At 50.7% G+C, this 19,656-nt stretch overlaps 2 protein-coding genes across 5 annotated transcripts in view; both read right to left on the bottom strand.

The window, feature by feature from the left end:
* Positions 1-377: 377 nt before the first annotated feature.
* IMPDH2 (inosine monophosphate dehydrogenase 2) lies at positions 378-11,869 on the bottom strand. Of its 2 annotated transcripts, XM_057390321.1 has the most exons (15): positions 11,678-11,869; positions 11,542-11,590; positions 11,355-11,456; positions 11,064-11,138; positions 10,402-10,608; positions 8,243-8,330; positions 7,464-7,663; positions 6,312-6,402; positions 5,556-5,651; positions 4,157-4,228; positions 1,851-1,994; positions 1,550-1,694; positions 1,321-1,464; positions 864-947; positions 378-637 (listed from the first exon to the last, which is right to left on the bottom strand). In XM_057390321.1, exons 1-15 carry the CDS (start codon positions 11,773-11,775, stop codon positions 616-618), a joined length of 1,617 nt encoding a protein of 538 aa, XP_057246304.1. In that variant the 5' UTR covers positions 11,776-11,869; the 3' UTR covers positions 378-615. The 2 variants fall into 2 exon arrangements, with proteins under 2 accessions (XP_057246304.1, XP_057246303.1); XM_057390320.1 differs by lacking the exon at positions 4,157-4,228 and having other exon boundaries at positions 379-637; positions 11,678-11,867.
* Positions 11,870-13,356: 1,487 nt separating this feature from the next.
* Positions 13,357-19,656, bottom strand: part of QRICH1 (glutamine rich 1) — a 26,710-nt gene continuing 20,410 nt past the window's right edge. For all 3 annotated transcript variants that reach the window (XM_057390318.1, XM_057390315.1, XM_057390317.1), the window contains 2 exons: positions 19,115-19,205; positions 13,357-18,351 (listed from right to left, as the gene is read on the bottom strand). In XM_057390318.1, the coding sequence (XP_057246301.1) occupies positions 18,159-18,351; positions 19,115-19,205 (284 nt within the window). In that variant the 3' untranslated portion in view covers positions 13,357-18,158. The remainder of the gene's footprint in view (positions 18,352-19,114; positions 19,206-19,656) is intronic.

The following is a 19,656-nucleotide window of genomic DNA, read 5'->3' as shown; positions in this document are numbered from 1 at the left end:
AGGAGAGTGCAGCCACTGGGCCTGGAGGTGTGGCAACTACAAGAAGTTTAGGGAAAGGAGAAATGTAGCAGCTGGACCAGGAATGGGGTCCTGTGGCACCCTGGCAGCCCCAGGAGGAGATAATGGCCCTGTAAAACTCTTTGCTTTCTTGCCCAGCAGCCCAGCCCTTGTTTCCTGCTCTCAGGAAGGGTTTTTAAAGAAGCCACGCTGCATTACCCACTGAGCCCTGTCTCAGGGCTCACCCCTCCCTGTTGCCCTTCACATGCACACAGTCCCTTCCAGGGTTATCAGCTGCACCTGAGGGTGTGGGAAGCACGGGACAGAGCCAAGGAAGGAGCAAGGGAGGTAAAGGAGGAAGAGGGGCTCCAGGCTGACACCAACTGCACATATTTTCTTTTTTTTTTATTGTAAAACATGGCCAACATGTACAAGGCTCCAGCCCAGGATCACAGCTCCCAGGTGACCCAGGTGGGCCTCACGGGTGGTCAGAAAGCAGCCAAGGGACAGCGGGAGCTCCAGGCAGCCCAGAATAATGGCACTTCTGCAGCAAGAGCAGCTCCCACGCGGAGCAGCGTAGGACTGAGTGGCACAAGGACAGACACAGAYGGATCTCCTTCAGAACAGGCGCTTCTCGTACCTGCCAGGGAAGCAGCACCAGAGAGCCCCTTTACTGACCCACCTCACCCAGGGCACAAAGGTGCAGTAAGGGATGGTTCCTGACAGCCCATGAAGGGGAACAGCCCCAGCACTCTGACAGGCCACAGCTCAGCCCAGCTGCACACCAAGCCAAGGGCATGGCAGCTGAGGCACGGGGGTGGCTGTTCCTGACCCCCCGAGGTGACAAGGATCCTGCCAGAACTTACGAGTGGAGGCCGTGCACCCCTCCTTCCACCTGGGCAGATGTCGTCCTCTTCTCAAATTTCAGCTCTCCRGAGTACATCATGGCTCTGAGGGGGAAGGGCACCTGTCACGAGCCCGGCAGAGTCCAGAGAAGACCATGCTCTGGCACATGTTCAGCTGGAACAGCTGGGATGAGGGTCACTGGTTCATCCAGCTGTGGCCGACATGGTTTTGCTGTGCTCCCAAGAGCCAGGCTAAGTAATGTCACCCAAACATTTTGAGCCCAGCCAGCTGAATATGCCCCAGAAGATCACACTCCTGCATCCCTGGGGCTGGCAGATCTGTGATGCAGTGCCAGGGAGATGAGGGAAGAGGGCTACAGACTGTCCAGAACGTATCACAGCTTGAGTACAGCTGCCCAGGGACTCCAGACAGCAGCACTGTGACCTAATCAGAGTACAGGCATGGGGAAGCACTCACCGGACTTGGGTCAGGCTCTTGGCACCAATATCCTGGCAGGAATGCTGGATCCCAGCAATTAGGTATGGAATGAATTTATGGATAGAGCCCTTGTCTTGCACTGCACCGGAGACACCCTGGGCCACTTTGATTTTGTCTGTCTCACTGCATGAAAGCACAAATCAAGGATGTTTGTGAAGCAGAGAAGCCCTAAAAGCTTGATCTGCTGCCCCAAAGCACCATCTCTTACCTGAAATACCGATTCTGGCTGCCCAAGTTCTTGTCCATGGCATCTAGGGAGCCCATGCCACGGTATTTCTTCAGCCTGATGCCATCTGAGAAGAAGTACTCRCCTGGCGCTTCCGTGGTGGCAGCCAGGAGAGAGCCCATCATCACTGGCATGAGAGATCACCAGGAACAGCATGTCAGTGGCAGCAAAACCCCTCAGGGTCCCTGGGYACAGCACTGGCTGCAGCCCCCGTGCCCCCAGCCACCTGCAGAGTGGTGCCATATGGAAACACTGCCCAGGAGACTCCGACAATGGTGCTCACCTGTGGAGGCCCCAAGTGCCAGGGCCTTGGCRATGTGCCCAACTGTCTGGATCCCTCCGTCGGCGATCACGGGGACGCCGAACCTCCTGGCGTACTCGGACACYTTGTACACCGCGGTGGCCTGGGGACGGCCGCACGCCAGCACTGCGGGACAGAGCACACACAGGGTCAGCTCCACGCAGCAGCAYGTCCCCGTCCCAGCAGGCCCTTTCAGGCTTCAGCACACACATGCTCCAGCACTCAGAACGCACAAATCCCTGGGTGCTCCTTCCCTAGGCTGAATTGCAAGAGGAGCAGATGCCTGGGAGATGCCTGCTGGGACATCTTCACAGCCCTTGGCTGCAAAAAGCTGTGGGTGACCTTGGGACTGGGGTCTTGGATTGGATGCCTGGGATCAGACAAGACTCGTGGCTCATCCTGGTGCACGGTAGACGTATGGAGCTTGGGAAGGAAAAAAAGCAAAGTCCAAAAGCTCCTCTCCAGAGCATCCCTGGCATGTAGCCATGTCCCACTGCTCGCTCTCTCCTAGAGCTGCCAGACCCGTTCTCCATGTACCCAGCAGCTGTATGATGTACCTCTTGAATGGAAAGGCAGCTGGCTGGGAGAGAGCTCATGTGTCTGTATATGGTATAGATACAGATATATCTATACATACAGCTCTGCATACACACAATGAACACACATGCAGCAGTGGAAAAGGAAACGGGCAGATTGGTTTGATAATAATTTATCTTCCTGCYCTGCAATGTAGCAAGGATTCCGTCAAGTTTAGCTGCCCCATGGGGAAGGAGTTAYTAGCTTTGGATTTACTTGTTCTTCCCAGTTGGTAGTAGTGAAGAGGCCTCTGTTATGTGAGGAAAACCAGCACAAGTCATCTCTTGTAACACTTGTCAGCCACAAGCATGCAAGAACACAGAGGTACGCTTCTCTCAGGGAGACTTCCCCACAATCAACTGGAAGCCTTTTCTCCAGTCATGGTTAGTCCCATACACTGGGTAAGATTGAGGCCATGCAGGATTAGTACTTTGGAGTGTGAACTCCAGGTGTGGTTCAGCCTGCATGGCAGCAGTGCTGGCAGCACATCCCTGGCAGAGGCCTGCTGGGGCCAGGAGGCTGCAGTTTCTCTGCTGCCAGCACTCAGCAGCAGCTGCTGAGAGAGGGAAGCCAGACTCCAGGCTGAGATTGTGGAAGAACTTAAATATAATCAGACCCCAGCGTTCAGCACAGGCTCAGCCAGCCAGGGAGAGGCTGCCAGTTTTATCATCAGTGCCCTTAAAGAGATGGTCTCACTCAGTTCTGCACTGCTGAAGGCCATACTGCACTGCAAAATGCTGCCAGGGAAGAACTCTGTGGAAAGAAACACCCATTTCTGGAGGGTCCCGARTCCAGGATCTATGGGATTGTGCCATAGGCAGTGCAGGGCCTGCAGAAACCTCTCAAGTGCAACCACAGAGACCAGCCCTTTAAGGCACAGCTTGGCTCAGGGCCCCTGAGAGTGTCACACCGCTCCGACTGTCCCAGGGCCCGGTGCCACAGCCCCGCAGTGCAGGCTTCCCAAGCGGGGTTCCAAGCACACACACATCACAGTCAGGGTGAGGGTTTGTCCCTTTTAGTGYATTGGCAAAGGGTGGCCCTGCGAGATCATCTGCTAGAGAAAACCTTCCAGGATCTTCAAGAGAAACCTCTCCCTTTGAGGTGTGTCAGAACTAGGAGGAAGGACAAAGCCTAAGGCTTGCCAGGCAGGGGCTGCTTGATCTGGTAGCATCAGAGCAGAGAACGCTGTCCCCTGTGCTGRGCAGGCAAGAGCCCCTTCTCTCCAAAGGAATTGGTAGGGAAAGATGGAATGCAGCTGCCAAGGTGCTTGTGTACAGTGAAGCCCCTCTGTAACCCAGGGGAGCCAGCTCCATGGGAAGCTTGGCCAGTGCTCAACTTTCCCAGAACTAGGGCTACATTTTGAGCACGATGGAGGCCTGCTCAAGGATCACCTCTCAGCACTGGATCAGCAGGAAGCATGCCTGGCTAGGGATTCAGAAGGTGCAGTCAGAAAGCCCAGTCAGGCTCCTAACTGGATTTTGGAGTGGAGAGAGGACAGTTCCCTCAGCTTGGACAGTTCARATTTTGCTTTAGGAAATAAGAAAGGCTTCTCAGATTTCATTTCAGATTCAAAACCAGTATCCAAAGCCACAAAACCCCAAGTGCATCTACAGCTAAATTATTCTCAAACAAGCAGTAGGGCCATGTGCAGCCAAATCAGGGTCCTGCTTCAAGACACATAATTAGGGTTGGGAACAGGGCAAGTGACTTACTATAGGTGCCCGTGACAGTAGAAGGGCATTTGGGGCTGTGGGACTTTAGGTCTGGAGGGATCTTTGGAGCAGCTAAACAAAAACAAACACACACATTTTAGAGACAGAAGAACAGCAGCAGAACAAAGGACCCCAGAAGTGACCTGCTACTGGGCAGAGTATACGGTGTGGGACAGAGCTGACTTTGCAGACCCTTCCTAGCCCAAACCAAGCCAAAGGCCAAATCCAAGGCAGCCAGGCCCGGCTGTGCACAGCGCATGCTCACCCTACCTCAGCAGCCACCCAGAGAGGTGACCCCTACCCTAAAAAGCAAAAGTTCTTGCCCTTAAYACAGCCAGAAACCTGGAGAGCTGTGGGCAAGAGTTTTGCAACCACATCTCYTGCAAAATGCCACTACCTCTACCTCGGCTCCACTCTTTTGCCAAAACCAGCACCCAACCATCTCCTGGGGCAGCTGGAGGAATCCCCTGGACATTCACCTCTCTGCAGATCAGAGCATGCCTTTGCCTCAGAGCCTGGGTAGGACCCATGTGTCCTGGCTCTGCTCTGGCTGTGGAAGTGTCACCCCACCCCCAGAAAGGTGACCTGAGACAGACTGCCCTGACTGGGAACACCCTGCAGCCAGGCAAAGCAGGAACCCAGCACAGGTCCAGGGCTGCTCACAGGCTCCATGCTGGAAAGGGCAGAGCTAATGGAGCAGCCTTCAGCTGCTCACTTGCAGCCTCCTGTGGCACAGACCAAGGAGCAAAGCAGAGAGGAGCTGTGCTCATGGAGTGCAGCACCTCGCTGCATCACCTCTCTGCATCCCACCTGAGGTTCAACACACAAGGATTGARTCTGTCCTCAAGACAGCCTTTCTTCAAGCTCTGGGGGATGCCCCTCTTGCCTTTTAGCCAAGGGTGAYACAGCCTCTGCCCCACACAAGCTCAGTCTAACTGCAGAGACAACAGCAAGAAATCCCAYTTCAGCCTGGAAATTGCGAAGGCATTGAGCCCAGATCAATACTCAAGCATCACACACACTGCTGCCAGAGGGAAGGGAGCACAGACAGCCTGGTTGGTGCACTTCACCCATCAGCACTGCGGATCCAGTAAGCCCCTCTCCCTGCAGAGCTGCCCGCAGCCCCACCCCACACCGAGCCAGCAGCTCCCCCCGGGCAAAGCCACTTCTGCCACACCGGCTCTACTCAGTCTYGGTCAGTACTGGGAAATGCCTTTGCTGCTGCTGCCACCCCAAAGGTTGGACGCCCTGGACAAAAGGGGTGAAAGACGGCTTGCTGTTGGACACTGCCCTCACAACAGGAGAATTCCATTCCATCCCAGCCATGCTGCTTTTCAGCAGGGAATTTCTACTAAAAACAGGTGTCTTCAGCCTATTTAGGAGGCAGCTGATCTCTCACCTTCCTGTGTGATGCAGATGGAGCCACTGCCCATCCCAACCCTCAGGGCATCGACCCCCGCGTCAATGAGGTTCTTGGCCTGAGCCGCAGTCACCACTGTGGGGAACAGAAATCGGTTTGAAAAACAGACAAGCATATTTGCACACAACACTGCTCTGCCCTGGAGCTCCCACCACGGCTGTCAACACCCCCTGCCCAGGCCAACAGCTTGTGCCAGAGCCAGGCCTGCCAGAGCCAGGCCTATCTGAGTTTCTGCCTCAGCTGCCCCAGTGGGTGAGGTGACCCTCTGTGGGTGAGGTGGTGYTGGCCCTTTAGGCTACTCTGTAACACACTTCCACCCAAAGGCTGAGGCAGCAGAGGTCACGGCACAGTCCCAGGCACTCTCTGGGCCACACCAGGTAGGGAGGGCAGAGAACAGGGTAACCAGACAAGGACCACTGGACTCTAATGTTAAGAGGCAGGGAAAGCTGACACTAGATTTACATATCAAGCAATATTCATTATWATACAAAATGTTAATGTGCTACAGAGGACTGTAGCACACTGTGTGCAGAACAAAGGTTTCCAAGTATCTGCAGCGGTAAGGTATTGTCCTGTGTCTGCAGTGATCTTGCTCTGATCCACAAGCCAGAGGAATCCATTTGAAGTTCACAGACATTTACCAAGATGACCGTTTCATTCACATCCCTGCAGYTCCCTCTATGTCTGAGAAACAAATGTAATTTAAAGACAAGACTATTTTCAACACATGCCTACCGTTTCCTCCAATAACTTGTAGGCTGGGATATTTCTCCTTAATATATTTTATCATATTGATTTGGAAGATGGAGTTCCCCTGAGAGGAATCCTGCAACAGAAAGAAAACCAGTTTCAACAAGAGCATCTGCAGATTACAAATGCAGTTTCAGAAAAGCCTCAGATCTTTACTCTGCTTGCTGAGGTCTCTGCTAAACTGGGTGAGCAAAAYGACTCCCCAAATTGGGAACGGAACCAGAGGAGAAGCTCCTGCCAAGACAGGAATGTACCTTCCCTGTACAAGGCAGTTTATTGTAAATACTTCAGTAACATTTTTCTTTTTTAATCCTGTGTCTTCTACAGAAAGCAACAAGCAGAACATCTGGCTGTGGATAAGAACCATCTGGCTCTACCAGCAGGACACTGTCAGTCCTGACTCAAACCACAGGTGAAATGGAGAATGTTCCTTGTGAAACCCAGSAGGGCTGGTGGGGGGACAGAGCAGCAGARCAGCTCAAATACCAGATGGCGAGCMCTGAGCACTCAGGTCCTGCCAATCTCCATGACCCAGGCAAATCGTGTCTGTTAGATATTTCCCACTGCTCAGCTGWGCCCTCAGAGCACGGCAGACTCACAGGACCACAATCAATGAGAAAGCCACATGCATATACAGGCAGTGATGATTGTGCCCACAAGTTTACAGGCCAGAAAGGGAGATTAGCAAAGCAGCTCTGGGTTCACCACTCCTGAACATCAGTAAGAGAACAACACGAACACCAAAGGGCTGAAGGGAAACAGTAAGACACCAAATATTCAAAACTAGTCAAGAATACCAGAGAGGCTGGTGTCAGAGYGCAAGAGGCATTTGTAGAAGATTCTGTATTAACTGACAATATTTCTCTTCTTGGCCTTCAGGGCTTTGATGTACCCTACAACCTTCCTTGGAGTCACATAAAGCTCGAGGAAAGAGGAATCCCTCCAATTTGGGGGTTCCAACCCGAATAAGACTGAGAGGACAACAAACTGCTGTATTCTAACACAGAAAGGTCTGTGACAAAGACAGTGGAGAGACACGCTGCTGCCACACTGTCAGAGAGGTTCATCCAGCCCGGGGACCCACCCCCCAGAGCCCCAGGCAGACACAATGCCCATGGGTGCCCTGTGGGTGCTCACCAGCACAACAGCATCCACGCCAGCCTGCACCAGCAGGTCCAGCCGGTACTTGTCATCCTCGTGCGTCCCAATGGCAGCACCACAGAGCAGCTGCTTCTTGGAGTCCTTAGAAGCCAGAGGGTAGTCCCTGTTCTTCTTGAGATCAGTGCGGGCAATGATAGCCACCAGCTCATCATCTTCATTAACAATTGGCAGCTTGCCTGGAAACAGACAGAAAGAACATCACTGCAGGTTTCTGCAGGAGACAGACATTAGGTTGGAGCAGTGCAGCAGACCAGGAGCACTGGGCAGGCAGAAACTGCTACAAGATGGAGACTCAGAGGAGTGATACCAAATCTTGCTTGGCCATGGATACCAACAGCCCTGGCTCAAGAAACAGAGAAAGGAGTTTGTAGGACTGGAGAAGGACTCAGTATTTTCACATGAACCAGAGAATTGTGTATTTTTTAATAATTAGATCCACAACACCTTATTAAAAGTCAAACTACTAAACCCTAAGAGACCTGAACTGAGTGCTGAAATGTGAAGGACAGGAGAGAAAAATCTAATATGTGTGGCTGGACAGCCAAGCACTGGGCTGCCAAGAATGCCTTTAACTTAAAACACATKTGAGATGAAGGCATGTGAACTCTGTACCCTGGCAGAGGGCTGCAGGCACTCTCCTCACTGTCCCCTCCCACACTTCACCCACACAGGGACCACATGCCCAAATYCTCTCACTGCTGCCCCAGCCCAGCCAGTCCACAGCTCTCCCTCGTGCCACAGACAGTTGCAGKTACCTTTTTTACTCCTTTGCAGAATTTCATTTGCTTCTTTCAACATTACACCAGCTGGGGCCACAACGAGATCCTCCCGCTTTGTCATAATCTAGTGGGTGGGAGAAGATAAGAAGTCACAAGAACTCCTTCACACTGATCTGAAAATACCAAAACCCCTTGCCCACGTGAAATGCTCTGCAGCTGCCATGCAGGAGTGCTCCACAAAGGAGCCCACAGCACAGCAACACGCCTCCAGAAACACACAGGAACAGCCTCCCGTGTGCTGTCCCCATGTGAGCATCAGGCACCAAGGTGGCATCAGGCCCCAAGCCCATTAGCTCACTGAAAATAGGAGATGGCAGAAGGCCTCAGGAAGCCAAGTGAAAGCACCAAGAAAAAAGGGACAACTCTCAGATAACCCTTATTTGGGATGTCACCCAAACAGCCCTCCCTTTTCGTGGAACACAGGCAAATAAGGGCTGGAGACACCTTCAGRGTCTCATGCTCTTCTGGCAGAAATGTCCCCAACCTCATTTTCAGGCAGCATTCCCAGTGCACAGGCCCTGAGAAGGGCTCTGCCCAGAATAACTCACTGCTGCTGCTGGTAAGGTCAGTGGGGCAAAGGAGTTGCGTCAATCCAAATATGCTCACCCACACTCACTCTGACAAACAAACACCAAAATACGGCGGAAAGCAAAGGGCAGTATGGGACACTGGGGAACAGAAGAACATCTGACCTGRTACACAGGAAAAAGCTTTCACCGTAACAGTGGTCTCACACTGGGAGAGCAGCCCAGGGCAATAATGGAATCTCTATCTTTGGAGATTTAGMCACAGCCCCAGAAAACCTCCTCCAGCTGTGCCTCGAGCAGGTGGCTTGACAAGACTCCCCCAAGAMACTTTCCAACCACAGTGTTCTGTGATCATCAGGTCCCCATGAAAGGTTACTTGAGAAGGCTGGGCAAAACTAAAAGGRAACACTCTCTAAACCTTCAGGAAGTTATACCAGTCACACACAAGGAAAAGAGGGAACATTTTAGTTAGTTATTCCTTAAGAACAGACATTTTGCAGGAAAGAGGTTGACCATGCCTACATCTACCCAAAATGCTGCCTGTGATAGAATCCACATCCCAGGAGAAGCCTGAGGAATCACAGACATATCCTGGCACTTCCTAAGCTTGTGGAATCCATGTGCTACAGGAGACCCACATGTTTAAGTGGATAGGAATGAATGGCTCAGTAAAACGACTGCTGGACTGCGAGTTGAGAGAAGATTGAGGGAACTATTTGTTCTCCGGGCACTGCCTGGTGACAGGGACAAGCACCAGAYACTGACAGCAGCAAGTTTCCTGTTCTGCAGCACTGAATGATCCATGTAAAGGACGAGGGCAGATTGTTATCTGGCTCTGAATAGGCAGCATTGCTTCAAAGGGCCATGTGYACTTTTATAACCTCCTTTTGGTTTAAGGTTTTTGTATCAGGTATTTGTAGACAATTTCAAACCAAACAGGGATCAGCATGTGACACCRGGTTTGGTCAGCAAGAGCTAAAAATATTTGTGAGTCAAGAGCAAAGCGTGGCCAAGAGGGATCGGCGGTGTAACCTGACAGTGCCRTGGATCTCGAGTTACACAGCTTGTRTAACAGGGATCACAGAGAACATTCTSCTGCACAAGGGGAGTCTGACAGTGAAGCATTATGAAGGCCAAACTGCCAGATTGCAAGTTCAGGGGGTTATTTGAAAGAAAAAGTAACCCAGATGATGTACACAGAGAAAGGCAGCCCAGAAAAGGAAGCCYAGCACTTAGAGGGTTTGTTGGGCAGAGCACAGCTGCTACAGAGCTGGCCAGTGCCAGCATGTGGGACCACAGCAGCAGCCAGGAATACCAGCAATCAATTACTGAAGCAGGGGAGAGTTTCCACAGCACTGAAAGATAACCCCCATGACTCACACAAACTGCATGGTCTGCAATGCAGGACACGTTCAGACAGTGCAAATGGGCAAGACACTCTCCCCTGGAAACACACTCACAAACAGATCTGCAGAGCTAAGCTAGAGCTGCTCCCTCCCACTGGCAGAACACCCTCACAGCCACACACTCACCCTTCTCCTTATCATATACCACACGGCTTCCTAACACAGCACTCACACCCATCAGGTGCTCACAAGCCCTTCTCACCTCACCGAGGGGCAGGTCATGCTCTGACTCTTTCAGGAAATCRATATCTCTGGACGAGATGATCCCAACCAGCTTGCCCCCCATCTTCCCATTGTCYGTGATAGGAATCCCACAAAATCCGTGACGAGCTTTTGCTTCAAAGACATCTCGCACTCGGTCGTTGGGGCTCAGCACCACGGGGTCTGTGATGAATCCTTGCTCGTATTTCTGAAAAGAGGCAGATCCAGAAGCGGCTGAGTGGCACCGCCAGGCCAGCCACGAGCAGGGCTCAGGCCCAGGGGTTACTGCAGCCACTCAAAGGGGTCTGCAACCACCCAGCCTGGCCACATGCTCACCAACAGGATGACTCTCAAAGCAGCAACGTGGCTCACCCAAATAATGTTAAAATCCAAGAGTCTCCAGGCTAACCTCCTTCCCAAAATGATGGGGAATATTCCCACACCAGGAGGACTCAAGTCCCAAGATGCCCATAGATAGTGCCTGGCACAYAACAAGAGGGCTGTGCCGGCAAACCCTGGCAGCACTACAGCTCTGAAACACCAAGATCGGGCACACGTCAGCAGTCTCCTCACACAGCTCATTCAACGAGGCCAGATCCGCTGTCTGCCTGCACGGARCACCCAGTGCCAGCACTGTTTGATGCTGCCATTCCAGCCACTCACCTTCACTTTCCGCACTTCGTTGGCCTGGAACTCSGGGGTGCAGTTGTGGTGGATGAACCCGATTCCCCCGGTGAGCTGGGGACACAAAGGGAGCCGTGAGTCACTGCAGACACTGCACCGCCCGGGTGCAGCAGCGGGGTGGGCAGCGCTGGAGGCCCCGGGCGCGGCCTGGCCCTGGGGGACTGCGGGGACCTCAGGACAGACACGCAGGTGCCTCAGGCAGCGTTTCCTGCCCCGCCACCCCTGTCAGGGTGACACACAGCACCCAGCCGCCCGCGGGGCCGCACTCACCGCCATGGCGATGGCCATGCTGGCCTCGGTGACCGTGTCCATGGGCGAGGAGACCAGCGGGGTCTTCAGGGTGATCCTCTTGGTCAGCGCCGAGGTCAGGTCCTGGCGGGAGGCAGGCGGCGGCSATGGGTGAGCGGCGCAACCCCCGGCCCAGCCCCCTGCCCGCTCCCCCGCCCCGGCCACTCACCACCTGGTCCGCCGTGAAGTCGATATACCCCGGGAGGATGAGGAAATCGCTGTGGTGTAACGAGGGGAGACGCGTTAGCSATTGCAGCTGCCCCAAGCCCCGGTCCCGGTCCCACCCCCGTACCGGCCGCACTCACTTGTAGGTGAGCCCATCGCCACAGCTGAAGAGCTGCTGCGCCGTCAGCCCGTCGTCGGGCACGTAGCCGGTGCCGCCGCTGATGAGATAGTCCGCCATGGCCCCGCCGCGTGCCCGCCCCGCCACACCGAGCACACGCGCGCCCGACGGCCGCCGGGAGGGACTCGCGGTGTCCGCCCCGCTCCGGCGCGGACAGAGCGGTTCCGGAAGGGCCGGCCCGATAGCGCCCTCTGGCGGCGCGGAGGGCCCCAGAGCGGAGCACAGCCCCGGGCTCGCCCTGCCTTGTCCCGCTCGCCCTGCCTTGTCCCGGGACACACCGGGCGCGGTGTCGCTCTCCGCAGCTTTTCAGCACCGAGCCCGTACCTGTTGAGCCCGGTGACAGCGGGTCATCACAACTGTTCTGTGCTCAGGCCGAGCAGCCGGGTCCGTGTAGCAGAAGGCAACAGGAGAGAGCTGAACTCCAGCACAGCCCAGTACAGCCCCGTGTGCCAGGCCCTAGCTTGGCTGACACCAGTACAGTGTGACACCTGCTAGACAACCTAAAAAAGCCGAGTACGGGTGATGTGGTGACACACATGGACACTGCGGGGTGGGAGCCAAGTCACCRCAGCTTCAGAAAACAAGAATGGGCTTGTTGGGTTGGTGGTGGATGCAGAGATGGGACAAACCAGCAGAATCCAACATAACGTTKTAAGTCAAAGGGAACTGCAAGAAGGATGAAAATCAAGAGGTAGGAGTGAGGTAAGTCTTGCACCTCAAGGGGAATGAAAGGCACAAAGGAGAGGGAATGGTGCTGAGGCAGCAGTCCCACCGGAGAGAATCCAACGTGATCCCAGATGGGCATTAGTCCCCTCTTCCCAAAGCCACCAGGYCAGGCTGTACAAACAAGCAGTGTGAAGAGGATGGTTCTGCACACTGGGGGATTGCAGTGCAGCACCTTCGTGCTGGTGCYACAGATGGGGGCTGGAGGCAGGATTTTGGAGAAGAGCAGTAGCAGGAAGAGGAGCAACTGCCTGAAGGAGCAGAACAGACAATAACACAGATCTGCCTCAGAGGAGCCTTGCAGGACATAGCTGTGGGCTTTTTCTAAGATGAGATGTTCCACCCCTGCAGCTTCATTTGGGCATCAGGAAAAGCTCCTGTACTGCAGAACAACTTTCTCCTCTTGGTTTGACAGACATTTCCAGCCTCAGAGCACCAGAGACATGAGACAACCACACCCCTTCTCACCTGCTCCCCATAACAAACGGTCCAAGGCACCCCTCTGTTTAACACTAATTAGCTCAGGGACTAAAGAACAGTGTTCCTGTGCCTACAACTGCCCTGCTACAGTAGGTCAAATTCTTGTCCAAAGATCAGAAAGCAGCTTCAAGAAATGTGTTACTTGTGTTACCCAGCTGTAGGATATAGAAAATGTGAACAGAGATCAGAAAGTGCYGCCTGCCAAGGACATGCGCTCTTGAGTCAGCATTACCTGTCACAGGATCAGCAGAACAGGAGGCATCACGCCAGTGCAAGATCAGTGTAACAGGTCTCTGCCCTTATTTAAAAAGAGACAGGCTAACAAAGGCTTGCTGAGCCTATCTGGGAGGCACACATGGATCGGAGCTGTTGCACTACGGCACGGGCACAGCAGTAAACAGGCAAGTTGGCTTCTATTCCAATAGAAACATCAGACAAAGTTTAATGGTTCTCAAACAGACTACAACAAAGGCTGCAGGGAAAAACATTTTATTTCCAAGCAGATTACAAAGAGCAGAGAATATAAGAGTAAAATTAAATTAAAAAAATAGTTGAGTGCATCTCTTTAAAATGATTTGTAGTGTGAGTTACTCACGGGGCAAAGCTACTGGAGAGTTCTGAAGGTCACTTTGCAGGATGCCAATCACATGTGCTGTTTAGACCTGGGTCAACACAGGAGGGACAGACAAGATGTATTTTGCATATAGGCTGCACACTCATTATCAAGCGAGGCTCTGGGCTGCAACTGGACCCTGCCTTTCTAAGACATCCCCTCCACCTCATTCTCTCCTGCAGTTCCCTCGAGTTCTAGACATGGTTTATTGCTGCTGTAAGTGGGTTTAATCTGCCTTCCCATTCTGATGAGCTCCAACAAGAAGGGAGAAGCAGGCAAACGAGGCTGCCATGCACAAGGTTACAGGGAACRTGACTGCAGTGCTGAGAGCAGAGCTGCAGCCATGCAGCACAAGGAACCAACAAATAGGGACAGCAATCGCTTCAGAGATTTGGGGACAGCATGTCAGCAAGACTTCTGGAAGAACTGAGATGTTCTTTAAGGTAGGAAGAGGCTCAAGCACAGAAGGGCTCTTTCCTAAGCATTGGCACCAGCAAAACAGAAGAGGCTGAATCATCAGGATAAGGTGCATTCCCTGTAATATTTGAGAGGAGCAGCTCCAGCAGTAAGATGGGGAGAAAAGCCCCATATAGGGTGGAAGACAGTCGATATCCCACTTTAACAGTGATTKAGGAGTCCAAGCACTAATTCCAAGTCAGTCACTATTAAACTCATATAAGAATGTGGTTTGGCTGGACAGCTGCACAGCCATTCAATGTCCAGCAGCACTCCAACAGCAAGACGATGAGCAACTACAGTGCCAGCAGTCCTCCATCCCCTGTACACTCAGGGGACTCTYTTCTACCATTTCTGGATCTGCTCTTATCACAGCATAGAAGGTTTAAGGCCTCATCCCTTCTATGTATGCCAAGGCAGACAGCAGCCCTGATGCACGTGAGAACAAGACTGTCTTAACTTCTGCCCTAGCAGCAACAGTGCAGAAGATGATTCTTACTTAGTTTTTTTGTATTGTCCAAGGCAGAACAGTTCAAGAAACTACTTCAGACCTTGTGACCCATCTGAAGTTCAGACCTCTAGGGGTGAAGCAGCCAACAGATGAGAAACCTCAGTAAGAAGTTACTTAAACCATTCTCTTGACTCACTGCTCTAGACAGGAGTGGTAAATCACTCTCYAGCCTGCTCTCTGCTGCTTCAGCTGTTACCACTTATGAGGAAATGCTTGACCTCTTGAAAGCAAATGAAAACCTAATGGTGCTGTGGACACATGTGTAAGAGGCTACAAATTTCCTAAAGAAAGCAACACTGTTAAGTGTCAAGAGCTTGGACAATACAGGAGTCTTATGTCAGAATGTGAGGTGCTTTAGAACAGTCAGTCAGTCTCTGCTTTCTATGGTTCCTTTCATAACACAGTGACAAGATGGGCACAGTTCAAAATCAACAACACACAGTCTCTAGCTTGACTTCTCAGCTCTATTTATTTAGAGATCGATGCATTTTCAGCCTGTCTCGTACAAGGCATAGGGCACGGAGAGTTCCTGTCAATATATACACGCATACAAGAGCAGTACAAGCAGTTTGGCACTCTCGGAGCCGAGGGGGAATGCCCTTTAAGCAGCGGTCAAGCTGGTTATAGGAAAGTGTTAAAAAGCTATTTTACATGTTTTACTGGGAACATTTCCCAGAACTTGAATAGCAACCCTAAGCCACGGCACTCTTCTGTGCTACTCTGTGCACATCTTCCTATGAGCCCCTACAAGGGAACAGATCATGTTCTTCACTATCAAAGAACATAGTATTTATATTCTAGAAATACTGTACCTTTTAAACTAGCTCCAGAGAGACAGACTAGAAGCCAGGTCCAGGAAAATAATCCTTAAGTCACAGTATATCGATTGTCTCTAAAATTAGGGAATGAAGTTAATACAGTGGACATTCTGATAAGACAGTACAAAACAGTACAGCAGTCCACTTCCGCATCAGCAGATCCTCTCCTATGTACATGCRGACAATGAGAAAGGAATGGAAACACTCCAGTCCATCAGGACAAAACCAATCATCAGAGAACTCCACAGTTCACCATGTGCCAAGTTTCCCTGTTCTTAACCAGTATACTCCAAGATTAAAGAGAACTTTTACCCCTACAAAGTTTTGAAATCATCTTGCAGTTAAGGGTAGTAAGAAAAGTGCACAATTCAGAATTTTAAGGTAACATGGAATTCTGTTTCCCCAGAAAGCTCAGCTGAAGTTCCTGTTTGCCCCTAAGCTGCAACTGCCCTAACGTTCTGTCAAGTTATTGCAGCTTCTGTCAATTTTTAGTTTAAGAGGTGGCTATCAAGGCTGCTCAGTAAAGCAAGTGGTACAGTGGGTATCTGGTAGATTTTCTGATATCCACTGTATTTCTGATGGAGACAGCCAAGGCAGCAAGCTTTGCAACTCTGCTCTGATGAGGGACAAATTRCCCAAAAGAAAGGGAAAGCCACTCTGCATGCTTGTTAGGCACCCTGTCCAGCAGGCACATACAAGTGCTTGAGACAGCAGGAGCCTGCCCCTAACCATGTCCTCAAATACTTAAAATAGGGCCAAATATGGACATTCTATTCATTCCAGTCCATYCACATAAGATATGGTGAAGGGATTAGAGGCTTCTGACAGCTGAAGCAGTAGTGGTGTTACCAACAGACACCCTACCMGGGGGCAATTGCTGGCTCACGGCAGACAAACTGAGGTGACAGTACCTGCTGYCAGCACTACACCCACCCGGGCACCATCTTCCCAGCGTACCCACTGGGATATGGGCACTGAGCCCAGGCTGTTTTCATCTGGCCTAGTTCTGAGGGCAGAYACTGAGCTAAGAGTCTAAAACAAAACAACAGTGCATTGCTACTTCACCTCTCTGCACTTACTTATTTGAGCACAGAGTCCTACAGAGGGAACAAACTGTTCATACTGACAACTAACTCAAGCACACCTGCCTCCTCTGGAACACCAACGTCAATACGAAGCATCAGAGGCTTGGGAAGTCTCTCTAAGCTGCACACCTCAACACTGCTCACGAGCACAAAAACAGGGAACATCATGGCTACTCTCATCAATTTACACTCTGAACAACCAACAGAGAGACCAGACCTTCCCTCTCAATACAGACAAGTGCCTGACAACAGAGGCTTCAGAGAAGTTGCTTGCCTGTACACAAGTTTAAATTCTTTTACTGTAATATATATTTAAATATTTATCTGTGTATTTTGRAACAGGGAAGGGACATGAGGTGGAGAAGCAGGGAAAAAAGTTCAAGAAGCAGAGCAATTTCTCTGCATCCAAGAAGCTGGTGGSACAAATAACAAGCCTGGCAAGTGATCTCCCATTTCAAGCACAGTTGGCTACCTGCTGGCTTCAAAAGAGCAGACTATTTGTTAATGATATAAAATACAGCAACCATTTWAGATGCAGCAAGGCAAGGCTATGGGCTGGGGATTATGATCATGAGCAATGCCAAAAGCTACACAGCTGTGTTAAAAACTGTGAAAAGGCTGTTAAACGGCAGGAGTAAGCCATATGCTGCTCCTGAAAGGCCTTTTCCCTCCGCTACCCCTCCATCATGCTGTTGGTTYGATGCTTTTGAAAAGGTGGACAGAGGGGGATTTGCCTAGGGGTAAAGCCACAGAACACTGAGGACAGTCTGATCTGGTCTCACAGATCCCATGYTCCTAGCCTGGCACCGAGCTCCATCAGCAAGCAGACATTCAGGTCCTTCCASAGAAGTTTATGCCCTTCTACCTTCRTAAGTTGTAGGGRTGAAAGAAATCCAGCAGASTTGAGCTGGAAAGCATGAAAAGGGATGAAAACAACCAGTTTGCATACTGATCYTTGTATAATAACCCCCCACCCTCACAGCTCACTCTTCCCCAAATAAAGACACATTGTTCAATGGCATGTTGAAAAGACGTGCTCGTCATTCTTAATAAACAACTAGAGTAAGAATACATAAGAGAAACAGGGTGGTATCTTTATATGATACACAAGTGTATGTTACAAGAATTCCATCAGGCACAGAAGCCTCAAGGTTTAAGGCCTCAATGTTAGGCCAAAAAAGAAGAGTGTGGTAAAGTTTGTACTTTTAACATCTAAAAATGTCACTTAAAGGTCTGAATAGAAATTGTTGGTTTGTTTTTTTTGTATAAATCATAATTGCAGTTCACTCTCTCCTCTTTCTTCCAAGATAACAGCAAATTAACGTCCAAGCACAAGAAAAGAAGATGCCTGCCTCTCCTTCACTGGCTGAGCAGGTCCATCCATCATTCTGTGCCCTCTAGGCTGCACGTGCTCCAAGGAGACAGAGGCCCCAGCCAACCAGGCCAATCCTGTAGTTCATGTTTTCTACACCATAAAAAAAACCAGAGTCAACCAGCAGCTTTCCACAGCTCCCAGCTCGCAGGGGATATGCAGCCTCCAATGGTTCCAACAGTTTGGTGTGTTGGGTAGGATACACAATGGGTAGATTTTCCTTTAGATTCTTTTAAAGAGAAGAAGCCTAAAAGGGCTTCATAACTACACCAATAAAAAACCAAAAACTTAGGCATCTCCTTTAGTGTAAAAGTCTGTACAATTTCTCTTTGCTTGTCCCTCCCCCGTCACCCTGCCCCACCCCATCTGAGCCACGAAGGATGCCTTAGTGCATGGTGCTGGCATTAGCCACGGCAAGAGCTTCCTGAATCTCTCGTATCACCAGGATCCGGGTGAGCATCTGCTCCATCTGCTCTCTGCTGATCGGCTGGATGGAATACCAGATAGGGCTGTTGGGGGCCACCACTGGCTCCGGTGTCAAGTAAAATGTGTCATTCCGGCCTTTCACACTCTGGGGGCTGTGTGAGGAAGATCAGAAATAACCAGACTAATAAAATGTCCTGGAAAAGAGAGACCACCACTATCCTCACCCCAGGCTTCACAAATCCTGACTGCRAACATCTAGCTGATGAGACATGAAGGTAAAGAGATACATCTAGGGACAACATTCGTCCCAAAGTTTTAAGACATGCCAAGGTTAAAAAGCCATGGTGAGGACTACAAGGAAGTAGTTTTTATTTCACACTGGCAAGCATAACACACAGGCTTTAGGGATCTTTTGGAGTGAAGAAAGAATGGGATATTTTACATTCAGGCTACCTGCAGACCCATCTATGCAGAGTAACCATTATATTAAATATCAGAATCATGATAATTTAGAGATGAGTCCTTTGAGACCCTCCAATCTCCATAACAAGTTCTCATTTTTCTTCAGAAGTTGGTTTGAATAGTACCCTAATCCCATCTCCAGTAGTGGATGCTTCTAGATTAATTGCAACTCACAAGCAAGTTTATGCCAACACAGCAAATGTCCAAGTGTAAGATTAAGAGAAGCCAGTTCACAAATCAGGATTTATCTCTTTTAAATAACCCAAAGTTCAATTTACCTGCCATCAGAGTTAAYCCCACCCTCTCACATCAACACCCCTCTCAATTTAAGTAAATTTATGCAAGTGTAGAAACTGTGCCAGCAATATCACACCGTGCTGAAAACTAGGCCAGGCACAGGGTTAACTCCCCAGTCAKAGAAGACAAGCACCATACACAGACAAGAGCTCTCACCATTTGAAGAGGTAGAAGTCATACAGCTTTATCGGACACCTCAGGGGGTTCTCTGGATTCTCAGTCTGCTCYGCATACATGTCATCTGTAACTACAAAGCAGCCCCCCAGAAGTGTGTCAGACACTGTGCAAGCACAGCACACCCAGCAGTACCATARAGCCTCAACACTCTGAAGCATCTTGTCACCATGCAAGAGCTGGCAAGGGACATATGGCTGTTCCCRGGCAGAGGCACCTGGCTATAAATGCTTAAAGCACTATTCAGAGCTTGCTTTATCCCAAGGCTATTGAAGATCACAACTCATCCATATCTTTCTTTTCACTTCTACTCTACCAATGTGGAAAATGAGGGAAATCTCACTACTGAGACTGCAAAGCCTCAGCTGCATCCTGTGCTTTTAAGAAGACAGATTGTACTTACATAGGGATTCTGTATGGGTTCACATGAATGGAAGGTAAGAGAAGCCCTCCCAAAGAATTTTCTCCATCTCTTCATAAGCACTTACACCCAATAGCCTCTTTTCCCATTAAAAAAAAACAAA

This window comes from Malurus melanocephalus, unplaced genomic scaffold, assembly GCF_030028575.1.
Source record: "Malurus melanocephalus ecotype Western Australia unplaced genomic scaffold, MMel_1.1 scaffold_24, whole genome shotgun sequence".
Taxonomy (NCBI): Eukaryota; Metazoa; Chordata; class Aves; order Passeriformes; family Maluridae; genus Malurus; species Malurus melanocephalus.
Note: the sequence above shows the minus strand (reverse complement) of the source record. Positions and strands in the feature narration are given on the sequence as shown.